The sequence below is a fragment of the Prionailurus viverrinus genome, chromosome F1 (assembly GCF_022837055.1).
Source record: "Prionailurus viverrinus isolate Anna chromosome F1, UM_Priviv_1.0, whole genome shotgun sequence".
Classification (NCBI taxonomy): Eukaryota; Metazoa; Chordata; class Mammalia; order Carnivora; family Felidae; genus Prionailurus; species Prionailurus viverrinus.
Window position 1 is genome coordinate 11,669,260 of NC_062577.1, and position 20,076 is coordinate 11,689,335.

Genomic DNA, 20,076 nt, shown 5'->3' on the forward strand with positions numbered 1-20,076 from the left:
ATTTGGCAAAACTTATATTGACCTGAACCCATTTACTGGCAGACTTGACCTGATTGATGTGAGGCTATTCATGGTGTGCTTTTATTTCTATTACTGTGAATATTCATTTGTTTTGCTACAGAAATAGTATGTTTGATTCCAGGTGCTGAGTCAGATTCCATTACACAGCTTAAGTTTCAGACCTCATTTTACCTTTCTTAAATCTGAAGAAAGTTTGAGTTGCATGCCACAGTGCACCCAAAGATAAAGGATTGTATTATTCCTATTATTCTATCCCCAACCTACCTGCAATTTACAGATGAGGAAACTGAGCCAAAGAGTAGTGGATCCTGAATTCAAACCCAGGAATTTCAGTGCTAGAATCTGTGCTCTTAACCACCATGCTTTACTGAAAAGAAATGTTTAAAAGCTCTTCACAGATAGAAATATTACATATTTATCTAATAAAATTCTAGTAAAGGTAGAGAAATTCAGGTTTTGAATAGAGTTAATATTTCTTTGTTCTGTTTCTCATGTTGAATACTATCTTAAACTCTCATGGCCATAATTTATTAGTAGATCCTGCCAGTCTTGATTATTTTATTTTCAACCTAATGGTCTATTTTCCTTTGGACTTCTTAAATTTTCAAAAGCTTCTGTGCTTGTTTATAAAGCATGCTAGTAGGTCTCAGGAGAAAGAGAAAACATTGCTGCTGAGGCAAATGTGCTTTGTGATGCTCTCCACTCTGAACAAACAGGGAGCCACCCCAATCATTTTAGCACAACAGGTAGTTTGGACTGTAAATAAAGTGTCTTTTCATTCACACACTATCAGTTTACCGATTGTTGGTGGATGTGTAGTTTACATATTATTCTTCATATATACAACTGGGTGATATAGTTTAATTGCTGTACTCAGAGAGGTGTAGATAGAGAAAGTAATTCTTTAAGTTTACTCATCAATAAACCTTCTTTAGTCAGCTGGATGTATTAAGTAGTAAGCAAGAATTTATTGGACTCTGTTATGTGTTTCCACTGGCTACCTTTAGTACATTTTAGGACTTGGAGCTATTAAACATATATTTCTGAACCTTTCATTGGGACTATCATTTCAAGGGTAACCTTTAAGATAAGAAATAGCTAAATATTTATAATATGTATGTTATAAATATATATGAATCTATTTATTAGATATTGTTAGATATCTATCTATTAGATATTAAGTGCCTTTCCTTCTTCCTTTTTCCTTTGATCTTTAAAGTTTCCAGTCAATGTTACAGGATCACAAAAAAAGAATCAACTAAATAGACAAAAAAAAAATCTTTCAGGTAAAAAAATAAAAGAATAGATCACATACATGATACCTATATCTTTAATTATAAATGTTTGCATATTTATTTTTTAATTCTTAAAATTTGTCTTCCCAAGAAATTCACAGTTTTAATTCCTATAATGATGACTTTATTTGTGTCAAGTGTTGTGCCAAACACTGGCCTTTTAGAAATGAGGTCCTTGTCCTAGGATAGCTTCTCTAGGGGAGGGGATGTGACGGGGGTTCATGGTACCTTGGAATAAAGAGGGTGAGACATTTAAATATATTAACATTTCACGAAATGCTTTCTTGAAGGCACTGTAGTGTACAAGTACAAAAGGTCTGAGGTTTCTGTCTTTAGAGTGAGATGGGTAAAGAAGGGTGATGTCTTGGGGAAGGGCTTCTGTGGTAGAAGACTCAAGATAAAGGCCTGAAATTAGTGTGAAGTCACTTGGGAACCTGATGTTCTTGGAATAAAAGGTATGCCTGGGTAAATAATAGATGAAGCTTCTAGAGTATTAAGGGAGATTTAGATCCAAGGATCTAGTTAAATCCCTCTTTGATAATTAGAAAATCAGATTCCCATTCTTTTTATTTTTTATTAAAAATTTTTTTTTAATGTTTTTTATTTTTGAGAAAGAGAGAGCAAGCAGGGGAGGGGCAGAGAGAGAGGGAGACACAGGATCCGAAGCAGGCTCCAGTCTCTGAGCTGTCAGCACAGAGCCCTGTGGGGGCTTGAACTCACCAACCATGACATTATGACCTAAGCTGAAGTTGGATGCGTTACTGAACTGAAGTTGGAGGCTATGGCTTTCCATTATTTTTTAGTGGAAAAACTGACTCTTTTGGCTTTAAGTTAAATACCTAATTTTCCCCCCAACATCTTAGGAAGAGTGAAAACAGATGAGCATAGTATTGACTATAGAAGTTTCCGTCTACTCTTATCCATACTCTTTTCTTCCAGGCCCCTGCAAGGAACTGCTAATAAACAATCGGGACCAAGGACAGTAATTGGGTCATATTTCTCCAAGTCCAGTCTTGGGGCAAGGTCAATTGAAGTGGCTACCTACACTAGTCCTGCCCCTTGTCCTTGGATAAGTGTTCTCTTGTCCTAGCTTCTTCTCATGAGGTGTGGTCATCTACACTTGGGCCTTTCCTACCCACTATAGTGTCAACGTACAAAGGTCTGAGATTCATATATGGGCTTCATGGAAAAGGGGCAAAGGAGGCCTTTTAGCCTTTTTTGGTACTAGGCCTTAAGCCTGCCTCATAACTAGGCCAGATGAGGGTTCCATATAGTCCAACCCATGTTTCCAGGATTCAGAGGAGAATATGTAGGGGTTTGAGGCAAAAGCTCTCTGACCTTTTCTTTCCTCCACGTATCTCTCTTAGAAACCCTGCAGGAAAGGATGATTGACAGGATGAATGTTTAGCATTCTGGGTTCTCTTATTCCTCTGATCCATAGCACATATTCTCAGTGGGGGTGAGATTGCTTCCAAGGGGCAAAAGTTGATTCTTGGGGGACAAAAGTAATCTTACTCTTCTCATGTATAAAGCACCTATGTACATGCAGAACATTTACTGATATACAGTGTGTCTGTTTGTATTAAATTTAATGGGGGAAAATTTAGTGGAGAAAAATGTATACTAAGACTCTTTAGGAGGGTAGTAAAAGAAAGAAGGTTGAGAAACACTATTCTAAAATGTAGTCTCTCTGTCTCTCTCTTTTTCTTACTCATTTTGTTAGGCAGTATGTACCAGTCTGGGTTAGTGACTCATAATGCCATCACTGTATTAGACAGTCTTCTTTTGCTTTGCTATCCTTAGTCCATAGCTTTTATCTTCAAGGTTGCCCTGTGGCTTAAGATGGTTTCTGTAGCTCTGCTATTATGTATAATTGACAAGGAGAAGAAAGCAGAGGGAAGGACAGAAGGTATGCATTAGCTAAATCAGACCTTTTTAAAGGAACTATTTGTTAACTTATGTTTTACTGATTAAACTTAGTTATGTGGATACCCCATTTGCAAGGGAGGCTGGGAAATACAGATTTATTTATTTACCTTAAAGTTGGTCCCATTGCCATTCTCAACAAAATTGGGATTCTGTTAATAAGAAATAAGGTATAAATAGATACTGGGCAGGCAACTAGCAGCCTCTTTGGTTGTCCCTTTTGTCATCCGTTTGTGTGGCAATAGATCCATCCATGTGATGTGGAGCAGAGCAAGAGCCTTTTGCCTCTCCTTCATGCTGGGACTCACTAATCTGATGCTTTAATTTTTGAGCAAGCTGGCTTTGTGAAAAAGCAAATAAAATGGATTAAATATGAAGGCATTAAGTTATTGAGAGTTTCCCGTTGGAGAGAACGCATGGTATTTGTGAACTAAAAACTGGCTTCTTCATTCAGTTTATAGATCTTGGACTCAGAAATTTTGCATTTTGGATGTTGCAGTGGAAACCATTCATTATTGATTAATTAGATTTAATGAAAAACTTGCTTAGAAGTTTTGAGTTTGGTGAATGAAAGGTAAATTTGAATTAAAATTCCATAAATGCTAGTAAAAAAAATAAAAACAGTGTTTCCCGCATATGGATTTGTAACTATGTTTTTCAAACAAAATGATGGTGGTATTTATTGAATACCTCAAATTATATAGTGACTAATAACAGAAAAATGTGATCTTTTACAAATCTGTAAATGCTAATATTCATACTCTGCTAAGAATTTAGGGAAAAAAAAGACAACTTCTTTGGAAAATTTCCAATTAAATCTGTAGATTTTGGCAAAATTATTTCCTTCAACAGTTAAAGTGGCATTGTAATGGTTGGCAAAGCTCCGGGATTAGGCATAGAAGCACACAGGGATTTTAACAGCACCATTGTGTTTAGCATGTGGAATACATGACCTCAGTGCTTCTTGGGGCAGGAGGTGGGCAGTATTTGGCAGGGACCTGTCTGTTTTTCTCTCACTGTGTCTTTCTCTATCCGTCCTTTCCCTCTTCGCCTCTCTTTCCTTCTTTTCCCTCTAATTGACTTGGAGTTTTATCATTTTAAAGGACTTCAAGATAGTAATCCTTCAGGAATTATTTTGGAACACATAAAATTATATTTTGAAGATAAGTTTTTTGGAAGAGGCATGCCTGTTCTTAAGAAATAATTAAAAAAAATTTTTTTAAATGTTTATTCACTTTTGAGAGATGGTGAGCGGGGCAGGGGCAGAGAGAGAAGGAAACACAGGATCTGAAGCAGGCTTTGAGCTGTCAGCACAGAGCCTGACATGGGGCTCGACCTCATGAGCTATGAGATCATGACCTGAGCCAAAGTCGGATGCTTAACTGACTGAGCCACCCAGGCACCCCTTAAGGAATAATTTTTAAAAGTGTATTGGCTCTGGGAGTTTTTTTTAAAAAATTGTTTCCTTCAAATTCTATTCTGTGTCTTTAGGTAGTCAGTAATATTGGCCCATCTGGTATTTTGTATTTTTTACTTGGGGAAATACTGTTGGATCTTTAAAAAAAATTTTTTTTAAATGTTTATTTTTGAGAGAGAGAAATAGAGAGGGGGAGAGAGAGAGAGAGAGAGAGAGAGAGAGAGAGAGAAAGAAAGAAAGAAAACACGAGTGAGGGAGGGGCAGAGGGAGAGGGAGACACAGAATCTAAAGCAGGCTCCAGGCTCCGAGCTGTCGGCACAAAGCCCGACTCAGGGCTCAAACTTATGAACCATGATATCATGACCTGAGCTGAAGTCAGACACTTAGCCAACCGAACCACCCGGGTGCCCCAGTATTGTTGGACCTTAAATGTTCATAATAAAAATGTTAACTTAAATGACCTCAATAAATTATAAATTGAGAGTTTTCTTATCTGTTCTTTCTGTACATGTAAAATGCCACTTAGCTATCTGCTGGTTGTGGAATCAGAGAGGACAGTGTTTTCCCTCCATGATATGAATATATGGGGCTATTGGAAATCTTCCTTAATGGGTAGGTAGAAAGTATTAGAAATATTTAATGCTTGGGCACTGAAGGAGGCATTGGGAAGAACACAGGCGTGAGGGAGCAGACATGTAAATAGACCAGTGTAACATATGTATGTTAAGAGCTTAGATAGAGGTATGCGTGGGAGATTTCAAGGAGGGCTTCTAAGGGAAAATGATATGGAGGTGAGTGTTGAAGATCAAGTAGAAGTTGGCTAGAGGGAAAAGTGGGAGATGGGCATCCCAGGAGGCGAATATGGAGTGTGCCGATGCACTGAGCCCGAGATTGCAGGTGCATATGGAGACTTCCACAAAAGAACACGACTTTTTATCTGCTTTGTTGATGGTTTGAATTTCATGTTAAAGACAATGGAGAATGATTGAATGATTTAGAGTTGGAAATGATGTGATGGGATATGTCATTGTTGATTGGTTTAGATTGGGTTAGAGTATGCTCAATTTGGGTGCAGGGAAATTAATTGGGACATTATTGTAGTAGCGTATATGAGCATTGGTGGTACCTGAAGTGGTTATTGAAATAGAGAAGAGAGCTTTTTTGAATTTAAGAGATATTAAGACGGTAGAATCAGCAGGACTTGGTGACCAATTAAGAGCATGAAGACAGAGGAAAATGAAGGATGGATGCTTTCCATGTACTTTGCTTGGCTAACATATGTGGATACTGATGATTTGGACTATGATTGGGAATGAAGGAGGAAAAGCATGTTGGGTAGACGATAATGAGTTGTACAGCTTGAGTATGAGACATCTAGGTGGAGGTAACTAAGAGGCTAGTGTGACTTTAGGGATACCTTTGATTTATAGTATTTGGCTTGCCTCTCTGTAGACCCCTTCTTAATCTGTCAGTTCTGTTTCTTTCAGTGTCCATTAAATATTGGTATTTTCCTTAGTCCATATTCATCAATCTTCTCCATTCCATTCCTATTTGTGTTTTCTCTTGGATTTAACTACCTGCCCCATGGATTTCTGTCAGATTATTATCTCTAGACAGGATTTTTATTCTGAGGTCCAGTTGCTCAGTCTAACTGAGTAGTTGTCTCCATTTTGATATTCTCCAGACATCTGTGGATCATCAGTATGTACAAATATATTCCCTTATCTTCTTCCCCATTCCTTTACAGTGTAGTGTAGTCTAATGGTCACATTAGCACAGAACTAGATTCTCTAGGTTGGAGTTCTAGATCTGTCACTTAGTAGCTTTGTGACCCTGAGAAAATTATGTGACCTTTCTCTGTCTCAGCTTCCTCATCTGTGAAGTGAGAATAACAATAGCATCTACCTGAGGATCAAATGAGAATGGTGCTTGGCACATGATAAATACTATATAAATAACAGCTATAATTGGACCTTACTGTATTTCCTGTTCTGGTTAATGGCACCACTATTCAGCCAGCTAACCGAACCAGAACTGTGAGATTTATTCTAACTCCTCCATCTCACGTCATTCCACATCAAAATGATCGTTACGTCCTGCCAATTGTCTGTTCTCTCTGTTGTCTTCTGTCTCTTGCCATTACTGCTCTGAGCTTAACTTTTATTATCTTCATCCTCAGTGACCTGGACAAGCTAGTGACTGGTCTCCCTGTCTTTTTCTTTTTTTCAACATTGTCTATATAGTCCCCCAGGGATTTTTCTGAAATGCCAATCTGATCAGTTAAAACTCTTTAGTGCCTTAGAAGAAGAAAAAAAATATATACAAGTGGAGGCCTCTGAGGTCTGGTCCTGCCTTCTTCTTCAGACTCTTTTCTACCTCATTGTGATCTCTCTTTAATATTTACAGTTCCTTGATATTCTGTGTTACTTCGCTCTTCCATGTCTCTGTACATCCCCTGTGAGTGCCTCCTACCTTGTGCCTCTCTGAAATCGTTTCCTCCAAGCAGAATAGATTATTGCCTGATCTATGTCAATATCTCACCTTGTGTGGAGCTTAATTAATCATATACCTGTCGTGTTTGTTGTATCATTTGCATGCTATTCTCTTCTAAGACTAAACTTATTTATCTTTGAATGAATCAGCTATATGAATTAACTTCTTGGAGAGTATAAGTTATGCCTCGTGTCTTCAGTCTGGGCAGATGTTAAACGTATTTATTAAGCAAATCATCTGGTTAATGATCATTTCAACATCTATCTTTTTTTTTTTAATGTTTATTTATTTTTGAGACAGAGAGAGACAGAGCATGAATGGGGGAGGGGCAGAGAGAGAGGGAGACACAGAATCAGAAGCAGGCTCCAGGCTCTGAGCCATCAGCCCAGAGCCCGACGTGGGGCTCGAACTCATGAACCGTGAGATTGTGACCTGAGCTGAAGTCGGACGCTCAACCGACTGAGCCACCCAGGTGCCCCTCAACATCTATCTTAAAGAAAAACTTCTCTATATTTACTTTTTGTTGCTAATGGGGAAACTTCTTTTAGCTTGGTTGATACAGCAAGTCTGCTCTCCTTTTTTTAGGCTTCCAAAGGTCAGTCATTTCGTAGTGGTCCAATAACAATATTTCTTGGTAAACTAAGTTTCTGGAAGAGCCAATAAGAAATATTATCAAGATGGTTCTTAGACCATAGAGTGGGAATTGTTCTCTACTTTTTGTGCAGAAGTCAGGAAACCATGAAAGAGCATCGATTTATTGTCTGACGAGCAGCTATTAAGACCGTGCAGATTAATGCTTTATTAAGGTGGGTTGAGAGAGAAGGAAGGCATTTGAGTTGTAGCTGATATGTGGCATCGAGAGGGAAGTGCTCTTCCTGCCTTAAAATCTGTACAATCCAACCATAAGTACATAAATAAGACACTCAGTCAATAGAGTGGAGTTAGTTAAATGGTACTTAGTCTTCAGATTACTCTTTTTTTTTTATGTTTATTTACTTTTTGAGAGAGAGAACGGGGGAGGGGCAGAGAGAGAGGGAGACATAGGACCTGAAGTAGGCTCTGTGATGACAGCAGGTGGTCCTATGTGGGGCTTGAACTCACCAGCCAGGAGACCATGACGGGAGCCCAAGTTGCAGACTTAATGACTGAGCTACCCAGGCACCCCTTCAGATTACTCTTCTTATTTTTTACCTTGAAGGTTCACGTTGGAGAAACATGGCGTGCAAATTTTATATTTTTATATACATGACCATAAATAGAAATTATAGTTTAAATCCACAGTAACTAAAAGCAAGTCACTTTTTTCTGCATTAATTTAGCAAAGTAATTTTCCCATAAGGTATACATACAGGAGAACCACCTATTGCATAGAAAATAGTAAAATTCAAGTGGATGGTTGCATGCAATGGCTAATGAATTATTCATAATTGTTTGTATCAGTGTCTTGACTCCCTGCTGGAGGCAGCTATAAGGAACTGAGCTTTCTGAACCAGTGCAGCTAGTCAACACCAAGGGTACAGTTCAAGTGGGGTCTGTGGCTCTTCATCTTTAACTTCCATTCATGAATGTTAAACTATTATGTGCGGAGGCTTTTTATGTATTTATTTATTTGAGATGAGAGAATATGGCAACATCAGGGAAAACATGCTGTGGCTATATTATAGCAACAATAATGGTAATAGTACTACTTTTTTCTATAGTGGTTTGGTTTTTAAAAAGTTGCTATATTGGGGGTGCGGGGTGGCTCAGTCGGTTAAGCATCCGACTTCGGCTCAGGTCACAATCTCACGGCTGGGGAGTTTGAGCCCCGCGTCCGGCTCTGTGCTGACAGCTCACAGCCTGGAGCCTGCTTCGGATTCTGTGTCTCCCTTGCTCTCTGCCCCTCTCCCACTCATGCTCTGTTTCTCTCTGTCTCAAAAATAAACATAAAAAATTAAAAAAAAAAGTTGTCATATGTTGCATTTCATTTGATCCATAGGGTTGTCTCAGTTTAGTAGCAAAAGAAGTTAAGGTTTAAAGAGAATTTTGTGCATTCATTGGCAGAACTGGGGCTCAAAGCCAGGCTCTCTGGGTTTCATTTGAGAGCTCACCCCTCAGCTTTTCACAGCAGCAGTGTGCTGGGCATATGGTCTTCATGCTGCTGGATCATCAGAATGACATGGATTTTCAGGATGCCAGATCAGTCACGTAGTCGTCAGAAGAGAGAAATTTCTCTCCAGTGCTTTGTTGCACTTAGATACTCTTGTGAGGTCCAGAGAGACTTCCAAATAGCAGGATTTGGTTACCAAATCTTTTGATTTTTGGTGAGAATATATGTATCGGAGGTAGGATGGAAGGGGGCCAGTAAGTATGAGTTAGTAAGAAGTGAGGTTGGATACCTGAATCCATTTATTACTTAAAAAAACATTTTTTTAACGTTTATTTATTTTTGAGACAGGGAGAGACAGAGCATGAACGGGTGGAGGGTCAGAGACAGAGGGAGACACAGAATCTGAAGCAGGCTCCAGGCTCCGAGCTGTCAGCACAGAGCCCGACACGGGGCCTGAACTCACAAACTGCGAGATCATGACCTGAGCCAAAGTCGGATGCTTAACCGACTGAGCCACCCAGGCGCCCCTCCATTTATTACTTTTCATGTAAAGTTCTGTTTGTTTAATAAAAAAGGTAGAGAAAAATTTTAGATGTATCTGTGGGCTTACTTTTAAGTCAAACACATGGTAATTGTTATTTAAAATATTTGATACATTATATTTTGCTTTAATAATGTTTCAAAGGGATTGTTACTAAATCTACATTATAAATAGATGGCCATAAACATGAGTTGAAACAGATCTCAGCACGAAGGTATTAAGTAACTAAACTTCTTTCTTCCATTTTCCTTTTCCCCCTTCTTCTTTACCTCTTTTTATTTTTTAAGAAAATATTTTATTGATTCATTAAATGGCATTATTCAGGCATTTAAGATGTGAATATTTATTTGTCTTTGGCATCATCTGTCTATACATCCTAAAATCTCATTCAGAGTCCTAATAGCTCAAACAGATTCCCTCCCACTCTGTGCTATGGACTTTGGTTTTGTTTTCCCTTTATCCATATTGATTCTCAAGTTAACTTCTTTTTTCTAGGTTTTGGTTTTAGACACAGAGTAGATGCTGTCCTTGTTCTGATTAAATTTTAAGTGATTATTGAAACCATAAAAACTAGAAAATATTCTAATATAGTTCCTGGAGAATATTAAAAGGGTATTTCATTATACGTATTTAGAGATTATTGGTCTCTCTTTTCTGAACTCCAGTGTAGTTAATCTGTTCCCTTCTTTAATGGTCTTCTACGTGCATGTCTTTATCTTCCCATTAGATTTCAAACTTCTGGTGTGAAACTAGTGTAGGGTGATGCCCACAGCATCTCCCCAGCACGTTTTAGTTTCTCAGTGATTTTTTTAAATGAATAAATAATATTATTTATTTCAGATTGCCATTTTCGGGATCAATACAAGTTTGTAATTTCACTATTATTTATTTTAGTCACGTATGGTATTCCAAATGAAACAGTCCTTGGAATCAAGGAGTAAAGCTTTAATTTAGTTAAGAGGCTGTTCAGTGTCATTTCCTCTGTTAGACTTTACATGAGCATTTGCAAAATAAATTATGTGTAGTAGGGGAAATTTTAATTTTATCTCTGCAACTCTCTATTCTAAAGGATCAGTAGAGCTAAAGTCTTGGGTTCTGTAGCATTCTCACTGGACTTTGCCATTTTTATAAGCTGTTGTTCCTTGAAATCCCACTGTGTTGAAGCTCTGTTCTGCCAGATTTTCTACAAAACTCATAGTATGACCTATGCTATTATCACCCACTGAATTGTTGAGTAATGTATCCTGACTTGAAGTCAGTGTTTCTCAAACCATGGTGGACGTCAGAAACCCCTGGAGTTTGTTAAGAGTACAGATACTGCAGGGGCACCTGGGTGGCTCAGTTGGTTAAGTGTTAGACTCTTGGTTTTGGCTCAGGTCATGATCTCATGGTTCATGGGTTTGAGCCCTGTGTCTGGCTCTGTGCTGACAGCTGTAAAACCTGCTTGGGATCCTGTCTCTCCCTTTTTCTCTCTGCCCTTCCCCTGCTTGCTCTCTCTGTCTCAACAAAATCAATAAACATTAAAAAAAAAAAAAAGTGCAGATACTGCACATCTTCCCCTGGGCATTCTGAATCTGTAGATGTAGGATGAATCCTGGGCATCTGTGGATATATAACGCTTTCTGGTGGTCCTGGAACCATTTTTGAGAAACATTGCCATTGAGTCAGAAGTTTATTTTGAATGGAATTTTGTGACTTTTAAAATGATGAATCTTCCAGAAGTTGTGAGGCATTCTAAATGCATTTAGGGGTGCCTGGGTGGCTCAGTCGGTGCGTCCAACTTTGGCTCAGGTCATGATCTCCCAGTCTGTGGGCTCGAGCCCTGCGTCTGGCTCTGTGCTGATGGCTCAGAGCCTGGAGCCTGTTTCAGATTCCATGTGTCCTGCTCTCTCTGCCCCTCCCCCGCTCCCACTTTGTCTTTCTCTCTCTCAAAAATAAATAAACATTAAAAAAACTAAATGCATTTAAAAGCTGTGTTATAGGTATATTAATGAATTTGACATTGTACAATCAGTACTGGTTTATGTGGCATTGGAGATGTAATTATAAAATACTTTCTTAGCTGCATTTTTTTATTGGTCTAGTGTATATTAACATGCACTTAAAACACAATTATTATTTGTTAAAAAACTCCCATTTTAAATAAACTCTCACCTATCAGGGACGAGAACAAAAAACCTCAAGCTTCAGTGTTTTTTCTGCTGTTAATTTCTACATACACAATATGTATCTCTACTTAATCCTGCATTTTATGTGTGACCTTTTATTGGAAAAAATTTCAGGATATTTACAAGGCATGGTCTAAAATGCCTTTCTTACCTCTAATAATGGTCAGTGTTTGATGGTGCTAATATTGATCTTCTTTAAAAATTTATTTGTTTTGAGAGAGAGACAAAGTGTGTACACGCCTGTGCAGGTGAGAGTGAGAGTGAATGAGGCACTGAGAGAAAGAGATAATCCCAAGCAGACTCCCAGCTGTTAGTGTAGAGCCCAAGGTGAGGGTCTATCTCATGAACTGTGAGGTCATTACCTGAGCTGAGATGAAGAGTCAGACACTTCTGTGACTGAGCCACCCAGGTGCCTCACTGAATTTTTTAATTACCAAAAGGAGTTTTCTGTATCACATGTTTTTATAAATACTGACTCTCTGAAAATGAATGTGAAATGAAAATACAAAGTAATTTAATGTAAACTTTTATTGATTACAGCTAAATGAATGAGTGACATATTCTAGTGAGGTCATTATGATAATACACCTGGATTAATATTCAATATAAGGGGCCTTCCCCCCTTCCTTTTTTTTACATTGCACATGATTCTTTTATAAAGTGGGCCTAGCATTCTTTGGACATGTGATGCACTGACAGGTTGGGAATTAGGGGAATTACTGTGGAACTTGACTTATAAATTTGTAGGTAATCAGAATTATGTAAAATGCCTTAATTTATTATTTCTTTTCTTTCTTTCTCTCTCTCTCTCTCTCTCTCTCTCTCTTTTTTTTTTTTTTTTTAGGGACTTTCTCCCTCGAGGGTCGGGCATTGTAACCAGACGGCCTCTTGTGTTGCAGCTTGTTACTTCCAAAGCAGGTAATAAATAAGGATGTTTGCCACATGAGTGAGCACATTGCTGTAGTACCTGTTGCCTCCATTCCTGGGTGTTGGGTTGTAGCAACAGAAATGTTTTTGTGAACCCTCTGCTCTGGGTAGTGGCCTGTATTTCTCTCCAAATGCTCTCTTCTTCATTGTTCCTTTAATTCCTTTCATCACATCACAAGGAAAATCTATTTGTGTGTAGGCTTTTAAAACACCTACTATTTTTTATGCCAAGAAAATAATGTATATGTAATTATATATATATACATATATAATTTTTGTTTATATAATTTTATAATACAGTTTAACTACTAATACTTTACTGGCTTACTTTCTTCCACAAGTGTGTGTGCTTGGGAATTTTTTTAAGTAACAATTCAATATCCATCTAATATCTGTATTCATATGTACAAGTGTATGTGTATCTATATCTACGTCTAATGTGCTATGCTTCCCCCACTCCTTAACACCATGATAATTTGGTAGGTAAATGAGCTTTGTTTTCATTCTTATTTCTTAGCAACTGGTGATGTTAGATTTTTTTTGTGTTACTTGGTGTTTATATTTCTTTTGTGAATTGTTATTTTTATCTTTCCCTATTTCTTCTTGAGGATTTTACTACTTTTCTTACCAATTTCTTTGAAAGTACTCATAAAAACCACACCTCATAAATTGCAAAAACCAAAGTTATGAAGTTTTACCCCTATGTTTTCTTCTAAGAATTTTATAGTTTTCCTCTAACATTTAGGTCTTTGATCCATTTTGACTTAATTTTTATATATGGTATGAGGAAAGGGTTCAACTTCATTTTTTGCATGCGAATAGCCAGTTTGTCCTAGCATCATTTGTATGGTTTTGACACTCTTATCAAAAATCAGTTGGCCATAAACATATGTTTATTTTGGGACTCTCAATTCAATTCAACGGATCTGTATTTCTATATTTGTGCCAGTATTGCACTGTCATAATTACCGTTGTTTTGTAGTAAGTTTTAAAATTGAGAAATGTGAGTCCTGTTTTGTTCTTTTTCAAGATTGTTTTGGCTACCTTGGGTCCCTTGAAATTCTGTATGAATTGTAGAATCAGCTTGTTTTATCTCAGCAATGCAAGATTGGTTTAACATCTAAAAAGCAATTAATGTAATGTATCATATCAGTAGAATTAAAAACAGGAAATCACAGGATCATCTCAACAGATTCAGAAAAGGCATTTGAAAAAGTCCAACATCCCATCGTTATAAAAACACTCAACAAAATAGTAATAGAAGAGAACTTCCTTAACCTGATAAAGGTCATAGACTATAAAGCCCACAGCTAACATCATATTTAATGGTGAAAGACTGCGTGCTTTCCTTTTAAGATTAGGAACAAGGCAGAGATATCTACTCTTGCCACTTCAGTTCAGCATTGTGCTGGAGGTTCTAGCTAGGGCAGTTGGGCAAGAGAAAGAAAGAAAAAAACCCCATCCATATTGGAAAGGAAAGAGTAGAATGATCTCTATTCATAGAGGATATGATAAAATATGTAGAAATTCCTAAAGAATCCACCAAAAAACTATTAGAACTAGTAAACGAGTTCAGCATGGTTGCAGGATACAAGATCAATGTACAAAAATCAATTGTATTTCTATAAACTTGTCATGCACATTCAAAACATGAAATTAAGAGAATGATTTCATTTATAATGGCATCAAAAATAATACACTCTTAGGAATAAATTTAACAAAGGAAGTGTGAAATTTGTACTCTCAAAGCTATGGAACATTGTTGAAAGAGACTATAGAATATCTAAATAATTGGACAAGGATCCCGTGTTCATTCATTGGAAGACTTAGCAATGTTGAGATGGCCGTGCTTCCCAAGCTGACCTACTGACTTGATGCGATCCCTATAAAAATCCCAGATGACTTTTTGAGGGTAGAAATTGTAGATATTTTTAACCATTTTTTAATATAAAAAAAGTCTGTGCTAAGTTTGATCCAAAGGAATGGACTTACATACTATCATTTGATAAAAGTAAGTTACTTACAAATCTACAATACATCAGCCACTATTCTAAGCTCTGAGATATGGCAGTAACTAGGACAAAGTCCCTGTTCTTCTGGTGATTTAAATTGTTATAAAATTTTTGACGTATTGAAGTTTTACTCTTTATGGTTGTAAAATCTATACATGTATCTTTCACAAAAAGTAAATACTTAGCACACTTTTATTCCTTTTCATATGTAAAATTATCTTTAACATTTAGTTCTCTTTTTATCTGAAATTTATTTTCATGTATACTGAACTATTTTTTTCAGTCTCCTTTATCTTCTATCACATTCCTACTGCAATCTATTTATGAAGATCTTTTCTGTTTTATTGTGCCAATAACACAGTGTTTTACTTTTGTGGATTTATAATTTGCTTTAATATCCATCTGTCATGTTTGTAGTCTTCTGCCATTACCTATTTTTATTTAGAGGCTCTTTTCTATTTGGCAAAATTTAGGATAATTTTATAAAGACAAAGCTATTGCCACTAAAATTATTTTAAACCTATAGATTCATAAAGAATAATTGATATCTTTAAAATATTCACTTTTTTTCTAGTCCAGAGATCATGCTATATCCTTTCATTTGCTCAAATATTCTTTTTCCTTAGTAAAATTCTTGATTATCTTTATATAGCATCCGTGCATTTCTAGTTAGGGTATTCATATTTAGTTCATTTTGTTCTTGTCATTTGAGTAGGGTCCCCCCCCCCCATTTTCTTTTCTTTTCTTTTCTTTTTTTAAATATTTATTTATTTATTTTGAGAGAGAGAGAAAGAGAGTCTGCATGCTGGGGAGGGGCAGAGAGAGAGAGGGAGAGAGAGAATCCCAAGCAGGTTGCATATTGTCAGTGTGTGGAGCCTGATATGGGGCTTGAACTCACAAACTGTGAGATCATGACCTGAGCTACAGTCAAGACACTTAACTGACTGAGCCGCTCAAATGCCCCTACATTATATTTTCTAATCTCTCATTGCAGATTATGTTAACGCTGCTATTTTTACTTTTAATTTTTAAATTAACCATTTTACTCTACATTTGACATTAAAGTATTTTTTTAATTTTATTTATTTATTTTGAAAGAGAGGAGAGAGAGAGTAGGGGAGGGGCAGAGAGAGAGAAGGAGAGAGAGAATTCCAAGCAGTCTCCATGCCATCAGCGCAGAGCGTGAGGTGGGGCTCAAACTCATGAACCATGAGATCGTGACCTGAGCCTAAACCAAGAGTCAGTGGCTTAATGGACTGAGTCACCCAGGTGCCCTGACATTAAATATTTTTAATTGATTCTCTTGTGTATTTTAGTTATATATATATGATATATAGTTATATATAGTTATATAGATATGTAGATCTATAGTTATATATAGATCTATATAACTGTATCTATATATCTATATCTATATATATAGTTATATATATAGTTATTTAGTTATATATAGAATTTCTTAATTTTTTTCAATAAATGCTTACCATGCAAATACTGAGATAGCTGAGAAAATAGATAATCTCCTTTGCACTGGGGATTTTTGGGTGAGTACTTACATGTTGAGCTTTTTTGAGAAGGTACCTCACATGCTTTTTCCTTATACCTTTTTGTTAACAGTCTCCCAATCTTGTCACTTCTAAGCCCCTGACCATTCTGTCATTAGTTACTAAGGATCATACTTCACACACCACCTCTCTTTTCATGCAAAGTAGACTAGAAATTCTTCCCTTAGGGAAAACCTGCTGTTTTCACAATCATTCATGAACCCCAAATTGGGGTTTTTATATTGCAACACTATATTCTAGCTGATGCCAGCTAAGAACTCTGCTTATTTTTTTTTTTCCACTCTAAGTGAATTGTTCATAGGGGAATCCCACGTATGACTATAGGCTTGGGTTGATGGGGGCTAACAATGGCTGAAAGAAGCAAGCTGGGATAGATGTCACTGCTGTAATTTACTTGTGCCTTTGGCTCTTAATTGGGATCAGTTCCATAAATATTACTTACTGTTTTTTTAAGTTGATTTATTTTTGAGAGAGAGAAAGAGAATGTGTATGAGCAGGGAAGGGACAGAGAGAGGGAGAGAGGGAATCCCAAGCGGGCTCCATTCTGTCAGCACAGAGCCCAGTGCAGGGCTCGGTCTCACAAACCATGAGGTCATGACCTGAGCCCAAATCAAGAGTCGGATGCTTAACTGACTGAGCCACCCAGGTGCCCCCATAAATACTACTTTATCTTGATAGTTTCATTCATTCATTCATTCATTCATTCAGTGCTTATTGAATGACTCCTGTCTATCAGGCAAATAACCCTGGCAACATGGAGCTTACATTCTAGTTGGGGAGAAACCAACAACCACCCGAAAAACAAAACAAAACAAAATAAAAAAACTCAATGCCATAGAATGTTAGATGATGAAGAAAGTGAGCATTCAATCCATGCCGACGTTTATGTAGGCAGAGGGAAGTTAGAAGATTCTAAGATAGGAGCTACTTGTGTGGTTGAAGTTTAAAAAGGATGCCAGTAGGGCTGGAGTGGAGAGAGGAGGTAATGGGGAGAAAATGGGGTAAAGAGAGACAGCATTGCTGAAACAGTTGCTTGGGTAGGGTCTTGTGAGCCCGGTGCCTTGAAGGAACATGATAGTAGGATTAGGGCTTAAAGTAGGTGCCCCTGAATGTAAGACAATGAAATAATAGAGTGACTCAGGGATTGGTTACTGGGTTGAGATAATTCTTTTACTCATGAGGAGGATGAAGGGATACCTTTTCTATTGCAACCACATGGGAAGAAACTATGGGAGAAACTAGTAGTAAGTCTGTACTTGTAGTGGTAGAGTTGTGAGATTCCTCGTGTGATGACTTTATTTTTTCCAAAAGGAGATAAGATATTTGCTAATAATGATCATTTTTTGTTCTCATTTCCATTAATATGTCTGCTATTTCTCTTTAATGTCTGACCACATTAACCAGGAACTCCAGAACCATGTTTTGCTCCCAGTGGTGTGTGTCTTGTGTTAAATTATGCATATACTATTTACTATTTGTTTTTCCTGGTAAAGAACTATTTTATTCCTAACGTTTAAAAATGTTTATTTATTTATTTTGAGAAGGGCAGAGAGAGAGAGAGAGAGAGAGAGAGAGAGAGAGAGAATCCCAAGCAGGCTCAGCACTTTAGTGCAGAGCCGGCATGGGGCTCAATCTCATAAACTGTGAGAGATCATGACCTGAGCTGAAATCAAGAGTCAGATGCTCAACCAACTGGGCCATCCAGAGGCCCCTTATTCCTAGTTTTAAAAATATTTTAAAACCTAATAGGTAGATATATAATTTTAATGAGTGACATTTTGGCATTTATTGATATAATCATTTAAAAAACTCTTTGATATGTTCATTTATAGATTTCTTATTTAAGCATTTAAGATTCTTGCATTCCTAAGATACATTTGATTATAGTAACTTATTCTTTTATGGTACTATTAAAGTAATTTCACCAATTTATCTTAGGTTATTTACATTTATTTATATATACATATATCTATCATCAGGTTATCAAATGAAATCTGTACTGGTCAGCATAAAATAAATTGAGTAAATGGGGCACGTGGGTGGCTTAGTTGGTTAAGTGTCCTACTTTGGCTCAGGTCATGATCTCGTGGTCCGTGAGTTCGAGCCCTGCGTTGGGCTCTGTGCTGAAAGCTCAGGGCCTGGAGCCTGTTTCAGATTCCGTGTCTTTCTCTCTCTGACCCTCCCCTGTTCATGCTCTGTCTCTCTCTGTCTCAAAAATAAATAAACGTTAAAAAAAAAATCAAAATCAATTGAGTAACTCTTTTTCTGTCTCTTTTGATTTTTTTCTACTAGGCTTTGAAACTCTTAAAAACCCAGTGATGAATTTTCGTCTCTGTTTCCAATTAAGGAGGACTGCTAGCCTGGCTTTTTTACAAAGGAATGTGTCTTAGACTCAGGGGTTCAGAGACAGCAGCTGTGGGCAGTATGAGCCTGGGAGAGGTAGACCTGAGGCTGTGGTTGCACTGGGTCCTGAGGCATGGGATATCAGAGCACACAGGGGGTATTCAAAATCATGTGGATACTTCCTATTCTAATGCAGAGATTTTCCTGCTGTAATTCTAAGAAACTATTATAAAAGTGTAGCTAAACCCTAGACAGTTACTATTTAGAAAGCTATAACACTTAGTGGTTGCCATGTTTTGAGCGTTAGTTATTATCATGTAAGAATCTTCTGAGATAGATGTTATGATTCCCATTTTATTTTTTATTATTATTATTATTTAATGTTTATTTGTTTTTTGAGACAGAGAAAGACAGAGCATTAGCAGGGGAGGGGTAGAGAGAGGAGAAACAGAATCCAAAGCAGGCTCCAGGCTCTGAGCTGTCAGCACAGAGCCCGACATGGGGCTCGAACCCACGAACTGTGAGATCATGACCTGAGCTGAAGTCGGACACTCAACCAACTGAGCCACCCAGGCGCCCCTATGATTCCCATTTTAGAAAAAGAGTCCCAGCAAAGTTAAGCGATTTGTCAGAGGCCACACTGTTGGTAGGAGTAGGGATTGTTACTAATGTCTTTCTGACACTAATAATATTGCATTTTAAAAATAGGAAACTTGAACTGTTTGCTTTATTTTTTATTAAGTAAACGGTATGCTCAACATGGGGCTAGAACTCATGACCCCCAGATCAAGAGTCACATGCTCTACCAACTGAGCCAGCTAGGTGCCCCTTGAGCCGCTTCCTTTATAATTACAGGATACACTTTATATTTGTATTGGGCTATTTTTTATGTAAGGAAGCATAAATATGTGAATAGTAAATACATAAATTATTTGATTAACTCATAATTATCATTTACTTTGCAACATGATGCTCATTTACTAACATTTGACTGCTTGTCTCCACCTGCTACGTATTAGTTGCTAAACAAAGCCAAAAAGTTAGTTACAGACCCTAAGCCTTATTCTGTGTAATTTGTTTTGGGAAATTTAGTACTTAGTACAGGAGAGCATTCTAAGAAATCACACAGTGTTGTGAGGAAGGTGAGAAAAAACTACCATCTCTGTTTTATTAACAAAGATAACATTTTTAAGTGATAACGTCTTGATAGTTTGGATTTAGAGAGAGGGATTTCTGAAGGTTTGGCTTGGGAGGACAAGAGCTGGAGAAAGCACTGATG

General features: G+C 37.3%; 1 protein-coding gene across 13 annotated transcripts in view; it reads left to right on the top strand.

The window, feature by feature from the left end:
- Nucleotides 1–20,076, top strand: part of DNM3 (dynamin 3) — a 563,955-nt gene that overhangs the window by 77,457 nt on the left and 466,422 nt on the right. For all 13 annotated transcript variants that reach the window (XM_047840082.1, XM_047840084.1, XM_047840089.1 and 10 more), the window contains exon 2: nt 12,795–12,868. In XM_047840082.1, coding sequence (XP_047696038.1) covers nt 12,795–12,868 — 74 coding nt within the window. The remainder of the gene's footprint in view (nt 1–12,794; nt 12,869–20,076) is intronic.